This window comes from Dunckerocampus dactyliophorus, chromosome 8, assembly GCF_027744805.1.
Source record: "Dunckerocampus dactyliophorus isolate RoL2022-P2 chromosome 8, RoL_Ddac_1.1, whole genome shotgun sequence".
NCBI lineage: Eukaryota > Metazoa > Chordata > Actinopteri > Syngnathiformes > Syngnathidae > Dunckerocampus > Dunckerocampus dactyliophorus.
Window position 1 is genome coordinate 4,770,317 of NC_072826.1, and position 13,930 is coordinate 4,784,246.

A 13,930-nucleotide genomic window follows, 5' to 3' on the forward strand; every position below is an offset into this window, starting at 1 on the left:
GAATCCCACCACAGCATTCAACTATTATGACAATTATAAGAATTAAATTGCAATATTCATCAAATCAAATGTACATTTCCCCTAAATAGTGCTGGTGTGTATATTATGTCGTTTTCGTCTTTTCGGGCTCTATGAGTATGCAAGTAGAAGTGTTTTTGTGTGAGACCGTCCGTCGAGGTCCGATGACGTAAATTGTAAGCGTCCAAGTCTTGTCTTTTGTGTTTATCTTCAGCTCATCTCAATTGTGTCGTGAATGGATAATACGTGTAAGTGTAGTACTTCTACTTATGTGGACATGGACAAGAAAACATCCTAAATGTTAGTCGGCTGTGTGCAAAAGCAAAAATGAACAAAGGGTGGCTGGAGCTAGAGAGCGACCCAGGTAAGATATTTCGACATTTTCTCACATATTCAGGTACACATATGAATATAAACTATAGCCTATACAGAGATACAGTTTGTTCACTGCAGCTGTTAATCTAAGATATATTTATGGCCTAATCGAGGTTGCTTATGCGCCATCATTTTGTCTCAAGATTGGCTACTTTGCTTGGTACCTTTCTTTGCCGTTGTGTGTTATGTCGATAAACAATGTTTTTTTTTAATGAAAATATAATACATTATTAACTGCTTACAGGATTGTTCACTTTGCTGGTTGAAGATTTTGGTGAGTAGACGTACCTTCCTTTGAATACACAATAGAAGTGGCGACTTTTACTGCTAAGGTCCAACACTGTTTCCTGCAGGAATCAAAGGTGTACAAGTGGAGGAAATATATGACCTTCAAAGCAAGTGTCAAAGGTACTGGTGAATATGTCTGCTGAGCAAACTGTGCAGTAGTAATTTATGTCCAAATGGATGCTAAAATTATACTGTAAATTCTCCAATTAATGCATCTATTCAGTTAACTGCTGAGTCTCCCATTAGTTGCCGGGGGAGTGGTCAACAAAAGTAAATAACCACCACGGTCTCTCATTTGTCAAAAAACATCCTGATGGCCAGCATCCAGCAGTTTTATCTACCTCTGCATGTGCTTTAAAATGTAATTTGTGCTACTTAGCTGTTGGTTTGAAACTTACGCATTGTTACACTTACACGTTACACGTACAGTAGAGTAATCCCTCGCAATATCACGGTTCGATTATCAGTCCCTCGCTATGTCGCGTTTAGAAATGAGCACTGTTTTGTGGTTGAATAGGCCTTATTATGCGTAAAATATATGCACATTTAACCAAATTGTACATATTCTTGGCCTAAATGAAGCATTTTCAAGCATAAAAATGGCTAAATGATCTAGCTAAATGAACTGAAATACAAATACAAGGCAGAAGAAGCATTGTAATTGTGAATGTTGTATTCTACATTGGCCGCTAGGTGTCGGTGTTCGGTGAGACGGGCACTAGACTCCTCACTAAGGTTCCCTTGGGAACACGTTTACTGTGACACTGCTTGACCAGGAGTTTTATTTTACGTCTTACATGTCTTATTTACTCTTATTCTGTCTACTACATTGGCTAATACGAGTGTAAAGCAATTTAAAGCCCCAAGGAAGTACGCTGTCCACAAAAAACAACAAGGAACTGCTAATGTGTGAGTCTATGTTATCTTTTTATGTCTAATATGTCCTATGTTCTCTGATTGTATTCACTATATTGGGTAATACAAATGTAAAGGTTACGATATGAGGTGTTATTTTATGTCTTGAGGGCTCTAATAATGTTAAACAGCGTATTTACAAGATTGTAAATGGGTTTTCTATGCCTTAACTACAAAAATATTGAATTTACTAATACTGAATCCTACTTTGCACAAATTCACTTATCGCGGTCGGGTCTGCAACCAAGGAATGGCCATAAACGGAGGATTACTGTACTGTTGTTTACAATGCAATACTCATCAGTGTCATCAGTGCTGCCGGAGCAGTTTGCTTCTTGTCACGATTACAACATTGGTTCTGTTGCTGCTGTGTTGTGTAATATACTTGTTAATAGGCGACCATGTTGTCAAGGAGAGCTATGCTTTCCAGTCCACTTTCTCAAGCATTCCAAATCATTATGTAAGTGGAAAAATGTTATATATATATATATATATATATATAAATATATATATATATAATGAGTTTTCACATTTCGGAAATAATTATATCCCATTAATTATTATTATATATTATTATATTATATCATATCACACCCTCCCCATGAATTTGCTTGATTTTGTTTCCCAGCCCAGTCTATGGCTTCATCTTCCTGTTCAAGTGGATTGAGGAGCGTCGATCCAGGAGGAAAGTGAACACTTTGGTGGATGAGACCTCTGTCATCGATGAGGAGATAGTTAACGATATGTTTTTTGCACATCAGGTAAAGCACCTAAAAACACCACATCACATTTCATTAGGCAATAAAACCCTGTAGTGATGTCTCATGTGCATGTTTTCATATATATATTTTGTGTTTTCTCTAGCTGATACCAAATTCGTGCGCCACCCATGCCTTGCTGAGCGTGCTTCTGAACTGCAGCGGTGTCGAGCTGGGCACCACCCTTAGTCGCATGAAAGCTTTCACAAAAGGCTTCAGTCCGGAGGTAATGTTTGCGGGATCATAAGTGCTGTACGCCCATTGTCTTTTAAAAGACAAATCTAATCGATACCAACCTGAATTTTAGTCAGTATCGGATCGAAAAGGAAATCAGTGTATCGCACATCATTGTTAAGATATGGTATCCTGTCTATGAGAAAGGAGGGTTTTTTCTTTGCTACTTTAATAGCAACCGTTTGAGGGAGATAAGCTAAAGTGTGTGTGGTGGTAGCGTTGTGCTCTCCTCTCAAAAGTGGATCAAACAATTCAGGAAGATGATAGATTTTTCTCACATTCGGTGCTGATAAACAGGCTGGAGGGACACACATCACTGCTGGAGCATCATTAAAAAGCCACTTTTGCATAATAAGACGAGATCTAACTTGTAAATCTGCTTTTTCCAGAGTAAAGGTTATGCAATAGGAAATGCCCCAGAGCTGGCCAGAGCACACAACAGCCATGCCAGGTAGGTTACTGCGAGGTTTCCCTGCTTCCTTCCCTGTTTGCTTCTTTTTCTTGAGAGCTCTCTGTGTTTCTATGGAGGCCGGAGCCTCGACACCTGCCCGAGAAACAGAATGGGATCAGTGCAGTGCGAACCATGGAGGCCTTCCACTTTGTCAGCTATGTGCCCATCAAAGATCGCCTCTTTGAGCTTGATGGCCTTAAGGCTTACCCTATTGACCATGGTGAGATTAGAGGCTTTTGTACATGCATTTGCTCACCGCCTGGCATTTTGGTCCATTGGATGCCTGAGATGAGTCTTGACAATTCTTGACAATTCTGTTGTTTGAACTGCGTTAGGGCCGTGGGGAGAAGAAGAGGAATGGACGGATAAAGCTCGGCGGGTCATCATGGAGAGGATTGGCTTGGCCACTGCTGGGTGAGTGTTGAAGCAGTCACCCCGAATATCTTCTCCCGGCTTCTCCCTCACGATTCGGCTCCTTTTGTTCTTAGCGAGCCGTATCACGACATCCGCTTCAACTTGATGGCAGTGGTGCCGGACCGCAGGATAAAATACGAGTCCAAACTGGAGGTGTTAAAGAAGAACCGACAGACAATTCTGGAGGGTCTACAGAAGGTCAGGCTGTGTAATTACCAGACGATACGATTCTTACCTTTGCTTATGGGTTTATCGATACAGGTACAGCTTAACAAAAAATAGAATAAAAATGATATTTTGAACAGAAATGTCAGGCTTATGGAACCTTTTAGGTTTTGTTTTACATAAATTACTGCATCAATGCAGCGAATGAAGGCAATCACCCAGTGGCACTGCTCAGGTTGCTTTTGCAGCATCTGCATTTTTTGACCTGGTGTCTCTCATCTTCCTCTTGACAATACTACAGTCGTCCCTCGTTTATAGCATTTAATTGATTTCTGACCCCACCGCGATAAGTGAATTTCCGCAAAGTAGGATTCTATGTTAATAAACTGAAAATGTTTGTAGTTAGAGCATAGAACACCTATGTATGGCTTTCTAAATACAATCTTTACCATTATTAGAGCCCCGTAGACATGAAATAACACCCCTACAGTCACCTTTACACTCATATTATTTTTGTTTACGCCGCATTGCTAATCCGTAGGCTACAGGATCACTACAGGGACACGAGACGGCCATGCTAGCGAGCTAACTACAGGGTGGGCCATACGTTTCCATACATAGGAAAAATAAATCATTCAGGTTAGACAATCTATTTGTTTGTTTATATAATGTGCTCTGTATGACTACCATTGTTTTGAAAACACATATACACACATAAGTTATGCTGGTCATACTTGAGATGATTATGATGGGAGAGATCTGGGGATTTGATCTGAAACCTAAAAAATATACATTATAAATTTTCTTATGTATGGAAACTTATGACTCACCCTGTAGTTAGCCTCCAGTTTATTTCTTCTAAACTTAAGAAAGGGTTTCAAATGGAGTGGAGAAGTAAGAACCTAAAAATGTACCACTTCCACACGGAATGGGGGGACTTTTTTCCACTCTATCATGTCGTCCATGCCATAGCTGACGACATGCAGTGTGAAGGTAATGTAATGTAAGCTAATGTTTCATCATTGTTCTGATGTCTAGTGACCACAACACTACACATGACTTGTTTTTTTATATTTTTTTGACTAATAATTGGCCATAGTCAATCACAAAACAGTCATCATTTAGTAATTATTGACATTGTTTGAAAATATTGTTTGAAAAAACGCAGTAGAGTGAGGGAACGATCTTTGAACCGTGATCAGCGAGGGATGATTGTACCCCATAAATTCTCTGATGTTTTGTTCCAATAGCTTAGCATACGTTGACCTACATTGGATTGGTTTTAGCATCTTTAATGCGCTTTTTTGCATTTCTCTGAACTACTGACGATCTTTTGCCACTTCCTTGTGTTATATGTAGCTACAATATATCCATGTACTAAATAAAAATTCACTATAACCCTGGCCAGAATGTGTCTTTAACTGTACGTTACCAGCTGTAGTCAGAATCTATGTAATCCATTTCAACAAAACTCTGTGGAGGGATGTGGCACAACAAAGAAACTACTGTAACTTAATGCACATTAGAGAGTTTCCTTTTGACATTTTAGTTTGGAACGAGTCAAACATTTTGTAATACACATTATGAACACCGAGAGGAGTGGAGGGGTACAATATTGACCTTTTCTAAAGGGTTGCAAGGTCCTTGAACTTTGCTCTCCCTTGTCCCTTGGACCTCTCAATCTAAAGTACATTTTGTTCGAGGAAGTAATGACATTTTTTAAATCTACAGATGATCCGACTCACACAGCCCGAGCATGTCCATGACAAGAAGCAGCAGGATTCTTCCACGCATGAAGGCAACGGCAATTCAATCAAGAAAGAAGCCGATGCGGCGCCTGCAGCATCCCAAGGGGCTGGCCCAGCTTCCTCTGGTGCTTATACCTCTGTTTTTGTAAACTGTTACAGACTATTTCTGTGTATTCTATTTTGGCTCTAAACTTACTGGTTTTAGATGCCATGGATGAGTCCGGAGGTCAATCTAAAGACGCCCCTTCAGGAAACGCTAAGGTCACTGGAAAAGCACCCGGAGGAGCATCACAGCACGTCGCCAACCCTGTCGTTCAACGCCTGCCCGCCTTCCTCGACAACCACAACTACGCCAAGTCCCCAATGCAGGTGAGGGGTGCCACGGCTCTGGAATCGTATGTGTATACACCTGCCGTAATGAAAGGTATGATGAAGAACTAGCAAATATTACTGTTCTGCATCAAGCTTCAGCTCTTCTCATGTAACCTTACCAGTACATCTTTGTGGGTGGATGAAGCATGCTTCAAGGAATGGCGGATACAGGAAATTGATGAGCGTTTATGGTTGTCCAGGGAACACAGCAGACATTACCGCCACCTACAGGACACAACAAAGCTCTGCGCTCCACTTAGAAATGCTTTTGACCACAGTATAACAAAATACACTATTCACATTAGATGCAACATAAAAATGATATTTAAACTATTAAACTATGTGTGTTAAACAATCATTAAGAACACTATAATAACGTCAATATTTTTTAGTTAATTCAAATAGTTACCTGTCGTCTTATGGTCTTACTGTAAAACAAGGGCGTCAAACTCCTTTTCACCGTGGGCCACATCACAGTTCTGGTTGCCCTCAGAGTGCCACCTGTAACTGTGAAACCATATTCATGTAGAATTGTTTCATGAGATTATGACACATTTCATTCATTATTATCATTTTCACTTTGTATTGTTTTACCGACAAACTTACAAGTCAAGGTACCAAGCGCAAATATGAGTATACAACTATTGTATCATTCTAATAATAATCATTTTACAAATAATAATTATTATTGTAATTATTCACTAATAAATAATAAAAAATAACGTTAAATTGAATTTGGCACCAAAAAATAACTTTTTTGTCTAAATTGACAGCAAATACATTTAGCAAGAGTGTCTTTTTACTTAATATAAATATTTAAATACGAAAAAAGAAATAATACCTCAAATAAAAAGTAACTATATTAAAAAAGTAAAAAATATATATTTAAGAAAAATTGTAATAATAAAAATGAAATAATACAATTACAAAAGTTTATAAATAATCATTTATTATAGTAATTATTAATAAAAAATTATTTTAAATTGAATTTGGCAACAAAAAAAGAAGATGAAGTGTCTTTTTTGATTAGATTTAGATTTGATTAAATAAGTAAAAAAAATATATAAATATTTTTTACAATACTATTAAAATAATAATCATCATGTAAGTATATTAAAAAAGTTAAAAAAAACAATAATACAATTACAATATATCAGCAATTTATTTTTTACTAAAATAATAAAATAAAATAAGTGTCTGTTATATGTTTATTCCCAGGCTTTTGCGGGTTACATAAAATTGGCGGCTGAATCCAGCCCTCGGGCCTTGAGTTTGACACCTGCGTTCTAAAAGAACATTTGATATGGGCTCCTCGAAACACTGAAAGTCAAATTGTGGTGTCTGAACTTCTCACCGAGGGATTAATAAAGATTGTTTGACAGGAAGAGGAGGATCTAGCTGCCGGTGTTGGTCGTTCCCGAGTGCCAGGGCCTCCACAACCAGCGTTTTCTGACGATGAAGATGACTATGAAGACGAGGAGGAGGAAGTTACTGGATCTGCAGGCATGTCGACCAGGTTAGTTCCATGATGTGTCTTCCTCTGCTTGCCAGCAACACTAAAGGGCACTTTATCTATCACCTTGATTTACATCATTCGTAGATGCACTGTTTTTCTTTTCAAGGTTCAGACGGAAAGCGAGTCTGCGATCACGACCAGGAAGGGTGGTAACAGGAATGGAAAGCCAGATAGCCCTCACTGTCTTGGCTGAGAAACTCAAGAAGGAGGCCCAAAGAAAAGATGCCCTGAACACACCACTCTCTGTGCGCACGGAGGGCCGCACCGGAGGCATCTGCATCACGTCCGCTTCGCAGCCGTCGCCCACACCCAGCAACGAGAGCACCGACACGGCCTCGGAGATTGGCAGTGCCTTCAACTCGCCGCTTCGCTCACCCGCACGCTCGCAGGCCGCCACACGTCCGTCTAGTCCCGTAGCATCCCATCTGTCGCGTGTGCTGTTCGGAGAAGACGAGCTGCTGAGGCTAGACTCCCGACATAATCGTGCCGTAAGAGAACTGGGCCCGTCTGTCACTGTGGCCCTGCTACACCTACAGGAGGATGGGGTCATCTATGCTCTTCCGCCATCTGGTGAGTGTTCGAGTTGCTCACAAATGTGGTCAAAATATGTGGTTAAAATATACAGAAAGAAGGGAGTTCACCCTTCACCCACAGTGCAGCTACGTTATTATATCTTCTTACCTTATGAAATGAGTCTTGGATGTAACATACAATTATAGTTAGTGTACAGCTTGTATGGTAGTATAGATTGATGATGACATCACTGGTGGAGCCAGTGGATGGCAGACTAGCTTGTGCGCTCCTCCACATTCCTTCCTTCCTTCCTTGCGCTTGAGGATGCCCCGCAGGTGCTCAATTGACATACCGCTCCATCATCTTCAGCTTCCTCGTTTGTCATCTTGGAGGTGTGTTTGGCCTCCTTATCACGTTGGAAAACTGTTTCCCAAGATTCCCATGATTCCTTCAATTAACTGCAGCTCCCCATGCCTGGCAGCACTCATGCAGCCTCAAGACTATGATGCTACCACCACCGTGCTTGACTGCACTGTAGGTGTCACACACGTGGCGTAGCGATAAGTGCATCAGGGAGTGAGCTAGGACTAGCGCCGTCCTACTTTGTTTTATTGGTTATACCACTGCTGTGGTTTCCAGTATTTCCTCCTCAATTTCCGTGAAAGTCTGCTTCTTCGTCCTCGGCGTCTTCCCACCAGCAGTGATTGAGAATGACAGCGGCCATGCTAATGATGCAATCAAGGGTCTTTAAACATGGAGGTCACTTTGCATTCACCCTCTATGGTGAATCGGAGGCATGGGAAGGGCGTGACTTGGAGCGGCGTTGCGTACGAACGCGTCTACTCAAGGTGGAATCTATCAACCACAAATTGCGTGAATGTGTGCATACACCACATTTTATAACTCTGAATATTTTTGTCCGTACGCACATTTTGGGTTTCTGTCCTACGCAGACTTAGTTGTAGTAGTAGTCAGAATTTCACGCACATTTTTATAGATGTGGCCCCAGTTGTGGTCCATTGAGTGCCCTGAGAATACAAAGACCTGGATGAACGAGAATATTGACAGGCACGTCAGGGAGTGAGGTTTACCAGCGTATTTTCGCACAGCCACACCAGCGGGCATCCGTTACATAGGCAAGACACCTGCAGAAAATCTTGCTATTCACTTGCCAGCTACTTAGACTATAATGACGGCATGTCGATTCATCTATACTGCTATACAAGCTGTACACTGACTACTCAAAAGTATATCCAAGTTCCATTTCTTATAGTATTGTCCCTTGAGAATATATAGTCTAATAAAAAGATGTGAGGGTGTACTGTTGTCCATGTCATAGTGATGTATTTCACCAGGTGTTTTTATGTCATCTTTTGCATGTGCAGTGGATTTGGCTGCAGATTCTGGTGCTAAGCCACCCTGCACTCCAGAGAAGATAAAGGACAAAGAGCAAGAGGCCGTTGTTGCAGCGGAGAAGGAAGCGGCGAACGGGAAGGACAAAGGACCATCTGTGGAGGTGAAGAAAGAAAAAGAGGAGGAGGAGAGCAAAGATGGGGAAGAAGAGAAACCCTGCAAGGAAAAGCTCAACGCCACGGAGCCCACAGCAGACAGCAAGCCCTTAGGGGATAAGTACTCACCCAAAGTAAGCCAACTTCTATTTCTGCCTTGTGTGTAAAGCTGAGTAACATAATTAAGAAACTCTTCTGTCTTTTGCAGGAGTTGCTTGCACTGCTCAAGTGCGTCGAGGCCGACATCGCCAACTATGAGGTGTATCTAAAGGAGGAAGTAGAAAAGAGAAAAAAATACAAAGTGGGTTGAATATACTCAAACCTGAGCATAATTTACACTGTCATATCGGATTTTCACAACAATCTTTTGTCTTCTTTTGTGCAGATTGATGATCAGCGAAGGACCCATAACTATGATGAGTTCATCTGCACCTTTATATCAATGCTGGCCCAAGAAGGTAAATACTGTAGCATCTACTCTTGGTTACTGTCTTCATGATGTAAGTTGAGTAGGGGTGTCACCTAACTCTCGTGATGAGACGAGACGCGACTGGGTTCATGAGAATGAGGCGAGATTTTAACACTAATTTTAAGAAGAGGACAATGAAAAATTATGACTAGGTAAACAAACTTTTTTTTTTATTTAACCGAGTCACAAAACAATGCAGGTGTGTTTTGAAATGTTTATTGGAGAACAAATCGACATTAAACTATATTATTCTCAACATTTTTTAGACCAAATAAACCACTTTTTATAATAATAAATAATAATATTTCATAATAATGCAATTTTTTTTAATCTTTCACTTTGTAAAGTTGCAGAATTGGCGTTTGTGACGTATTTATTTTCCCACAGGAAATCTGTACTGTCTGTCAAACCTTTGCAGCATTTCCTGAAATGCTGGCTTTTCAACTGTATTAAAGAGCAGCATTTCTTTTGCCACCACTTTCTGAGAGCGCACACCATTTTGCACTGTTCCGTTTGTATTTACCTTGCTGACCAAACGTCTCAGTGAGTGTTTGTTGTCAGAACGAAGGCTCTGCATCTCCATGTGTAGTTTTTTCCCCAGGTGGGAAAACTGGGTTGAGTGGATATGTCTGAGGTGGGCAAGTTTGTTGTGTTGCTCCCACTTTCGAATAAGTAACTTTCTGTATGCTGGCTTGTTGGTGTTGATAGGCTCACCTTCCTCATTGTAAACATTCCCACACGGGGGCTGTGGCATTTGGCTTTGCAAGCACCTTTTTCCCTCCTAACTTCTACAACGTTACCTTATATTGCTCCTGACGAGGCTCCACTCTTTTGCTGTGTGTATACTGGTGACCTCTTCTCCCCCCACAGAGAAAATGCAATCGTATGACTGACGAGGTCTCACTCTCTTCTCTGTAGTCCTAGGAAGCGTGTAGGTGCTGAAAGCAATGCACAGAGTGAACTCTCTTCCTGCCTGTTCGGAGGCGAGAGACGAGGAAAACAGACACGCATGCACATGGCAATACATGGAGGCCAGCAAAATGATCCAGTTCATTTATTGTGCGATTAATTAATTAATTTATTATCGCAAGAAAGTTTAGTTCTGAACAAAACGTTTTTAATCTCACGAGATCTTGTGACACCTGTAATGTTGCGGCTCTCCTTTTTGTGCTTTGCATCCTCCACATCACATTTTCAATATGTTCTACACTTCTCTACACCTTGTATGTCAGCACTTCTTTCTGTTCTATACTGAATATTCATTCCAAACTGGTCGACCTGTGCAGGGATGCTGGCCAGCCTCGTGGAGCAGAACATTTCAGTGCGTCGTCGGCAGGGAGTGAGCATCGGCCGCCTGCACAAACAGAGGAAGCCTGATCGCAGGAAACGCTCCCGACCCTATAAGGCCAAGCGCCAGTAATTGCAAACAATCTTCTCAGAGTCTATTCTGCCTGTAAGGACCAAGCAGTCGCCTCATTTGTGAACCTTGTCACGTGCAGCCAGTTCATTGTGGCGTTCATCCTCTTCACAAAGCTGAACCACTTGTGTGTTCAGGTCTTTTATCATTTGGGTATTCATGTAATTCCTTTTTAGTCTTGTTCTGTACTGCTATTTACACTTTGTAAATATGGAAAAAAGGAAACATCCTCTGTGAACTTGAATTCTCTTTTGGTCTCAAAACGTTTTTAGTGCTCTTTGAAGCTTCTCAACACTCTTCCATCAGTGCAGTCCGATATATTTACCCCAATTATGGATTCTGTAGTGTCGATGTGTCATACAATTACAATTCTGCTAACCAAAAGTTAGACTACTGGTGGGTAATACCCTATCCAACGCGTCATTTATTTTTAAAATGACATTCCTCGTGGAGTGTTTTAAACTAAAGACAAACACAATTCTCAACACTCTTGTGTTATTTTTGTACTTAAAAAAAAAAGATCTCAGAATGGAGTGATAATTAATTAGCATGTGTGTATGTGTGTGTCTTGTACATATTTATATGTTACTCGGCTCAGCAGGAGCTCTCAACTCCCTGAGCTCCCTTGTTAATGCTATTGTGCTTGCCGTTTCATACTACAATAAAGTCAATTGAACCAGTATTTCTGTTCTTTTTTTCAATTGCTGTCACATCCATTAATTACCTGCCTGTTTTTATATCTACGCACAGAAAAGAGAAAGACGTGTGTTCATGCCTCACATAAGGACTGTGGATGAGGGCAAAATTCCAAATAAAGTGCACTTTTCCTTTAAATACATAAAGTTTTTATTCATTTATTTATTTTACTTTTTTACAAAATCTACAAAAATACCCCCCCCCCCGGCAAATTTCATAATTATACTCTTGTATAATCACAACTCATGATGTGGGAGTGAGAGCTGAAAGCATAATAAAATTCCTCCCAGCGACGCATTTGTTTACTTGTTTACTGAAATATTCTAAATAAACATGTTTTAATGGTTAGATCACGACATTGTAGGCAACGTTTGCATGAATGAATAAATAAATAGTGCGTAAGGGGGAGTCCCGGTGGACTCCGCTCATGTGCCACAGAGGGATCAAGAGTTATTTGCGTGTGGCCTAAAATAAGCCAGCGGCGAGAACGCGCACGTACGAGGCACTCACGTTCCCACCCATTGCGTCAGCGCGGCCCCGCGTCCTCTTCCGCCAGCGCGCCTGCTCGGTGCGGGATGCTGAATTGTAGGCGATGATGGCGGAAGGGGAGCAGCGCTGACTTTTCTACGAGTTCTTCCCGCGGCTGAAGAACCGTCTACGACATCCTTTCTCTCCCTCCGAAACCTTTTCCCGACACGATGGGGAACGAGGCGAGCATGGAAGGGGAGGGACAGGCTGGACAAGGCGGCCCCTGCGCCGTCCCTGCAGCGGGGGCTCCGGCTTCCATTTCAGCACCGCCGGACGCTGGACAGCTCATCAAGCCGAGCAATGGAGCGCCTGCCGGAGGAAGTGGCGCTGGAGTCGGCCCGGGGATTAACAGGTAGCCGCTCTCGCGACGACGCTCCGGCCGGAAACGAGGCAGGCGCGGGGTGGCGTGCGTGGAGCGTCAATGTAGCACCGAGCGACTGCGTGGACATGAATGGGTGCTTAATTATTTATTTCAATATCCTTGTCAACACAATTCGCCACCCATTTTGACACCAAATTCTTCTTAACAGCAACACGGGCTTGCTAGTCATTGCTAACTCATTTGCAAATCAATACAACGTAAACGCACGTCAATTCGCAGGGGGATTTCTACGCCCCTTTCCACGATGCTTGTCCTCAGGCTTCACTATACTATCATGAATGGAGGAACTGCGTGCAGGTGATCTCAGAAATAATAGTACCGATCCATTTCCCCTAACACACCTTGACATCATTCAGCACAACATGTCCAAGTCATTCCGAGAACATGTCTGGATCCTCGTGCTCCACCGCAAGGATGACAAATATACAAGTCTGATAGCATCATTGTGAGATGATCAGATGGGAGGCAGCCAGTGGGAATTGTTCATCAGCAGGGGTGAAAATCCATTCATTGGGAACCTCCACATCCTGGTACTGCACTGACAATTTTTTTTAAAGTATACGTTTTAAAAAAACAACTTTAAACATAAATGTGTATCATCTACTAACAAGTGTGAATAAGAGAAAATTCTCCTATTTCCTGAGCTAAATAAAGTCCTTAAAATCCTCCGATGGCATTATTATTACCTAACAAGTGAATCATCTCAACGCTTTTGCTGTAATTATACTAGTAGATTGTAGGGGTGTCACAAGACACTCAGTTCACGAGACGAGATGATATACGAGATTGGGTCTAAGAGAACGAGACAGGATTTTAACTTTACTTTTAATAAAAGTACAATGAAAAAACGTATTGCAAGCTACTAAAGTCATTTGTACAACGTTACACTCTTCTGCACTCTGTGTGTATGCTAGCGGCCCCGCCTCCACCCACCGAGACAAAGAGACTGTATGACTGAAAAAAGGGATCACTCTGGTCAGACCGTTGTTCTATGGAACAAACGTGCCAAGGTGCTGAAAGCAATGCACAGAGTGAAACCTCTTCCTGCCTGTTTGGAGGCGAGAGACGAGGAAAACAGACACGCATGCACATTGAGGCCGGCAAAATTATCCAGTTCATTTTCATTTATTGTGTGATTAATTCATTTATTTATTATATAATCC

General features: G+C 41.5%; 2 protein-coding genes across 4 annotated transcripts in view; both read left to right on the forward strand.

The window, feature by feature from the left end:
• The first annotated feature begins 182 nt into the window (after positions 1 to 182).
• Positions 183 to 11,843, forward strand: bap1 (BRCA1 associated protein-1 (ubiquitin carboxy-terminal hydrolase)). The gene is made up of 17 exons (XM_054784469.1): positions 183 to 382; positions 638 to 667; positions 747 to 801; positions 2,225 to 2,357; positions 2,461 to 2,580; positions 2,978 to 3,039; positions 3,117 to 3,259; positions 3,375 to 3,453; positions 3,528 to 3,651; positions 5,350 to 5,491; positions 5,572 to 5,735; positions 7,121 to 7,254; positions 7,361 to 7,824; positions 9,153 to 9,409; positions 9,484 to 9,576; positions 9,661 to 9,733; positions 11,031 to 11,843. Exons 1-17 carry the CDS (start codon positions 346 to 348, stop codon positions 11,162 to 11,164), a joined length of 2,244 nt encoding a protein of 747 aa, XP_054640444.1. The 5' UTR covers positions 183 to 345; the 3' UTR covers positions 11,165 to 11,843.
• A 566-nt stretch (positions 11,844 to 12,409) lies between these two features.
• bsnb (bassoon (presynaptic cytomatrix protein) b) overlaps positions 12,410 to 13,930 on the forward strand; it is an 82,667-nt gene continuing 81,146 nt past the window's right edge. For all 3 annotated transcript variants that reach the window (XM_054783788.1, XM_054783789.1, XM_054783790.1), the window contains exon 1: positions 12,410 to 12,737. In XM_054783788.1, the coding sequence (XP_054639763.1) occupies positions 12,556 to 12,737 (182 nt within the window). In that variant the 5' untranslated portion in view covers positions 12,410 to 12,555. The remainder of the gene's footprint in view (positions 12,738 to 13,930) is intronic.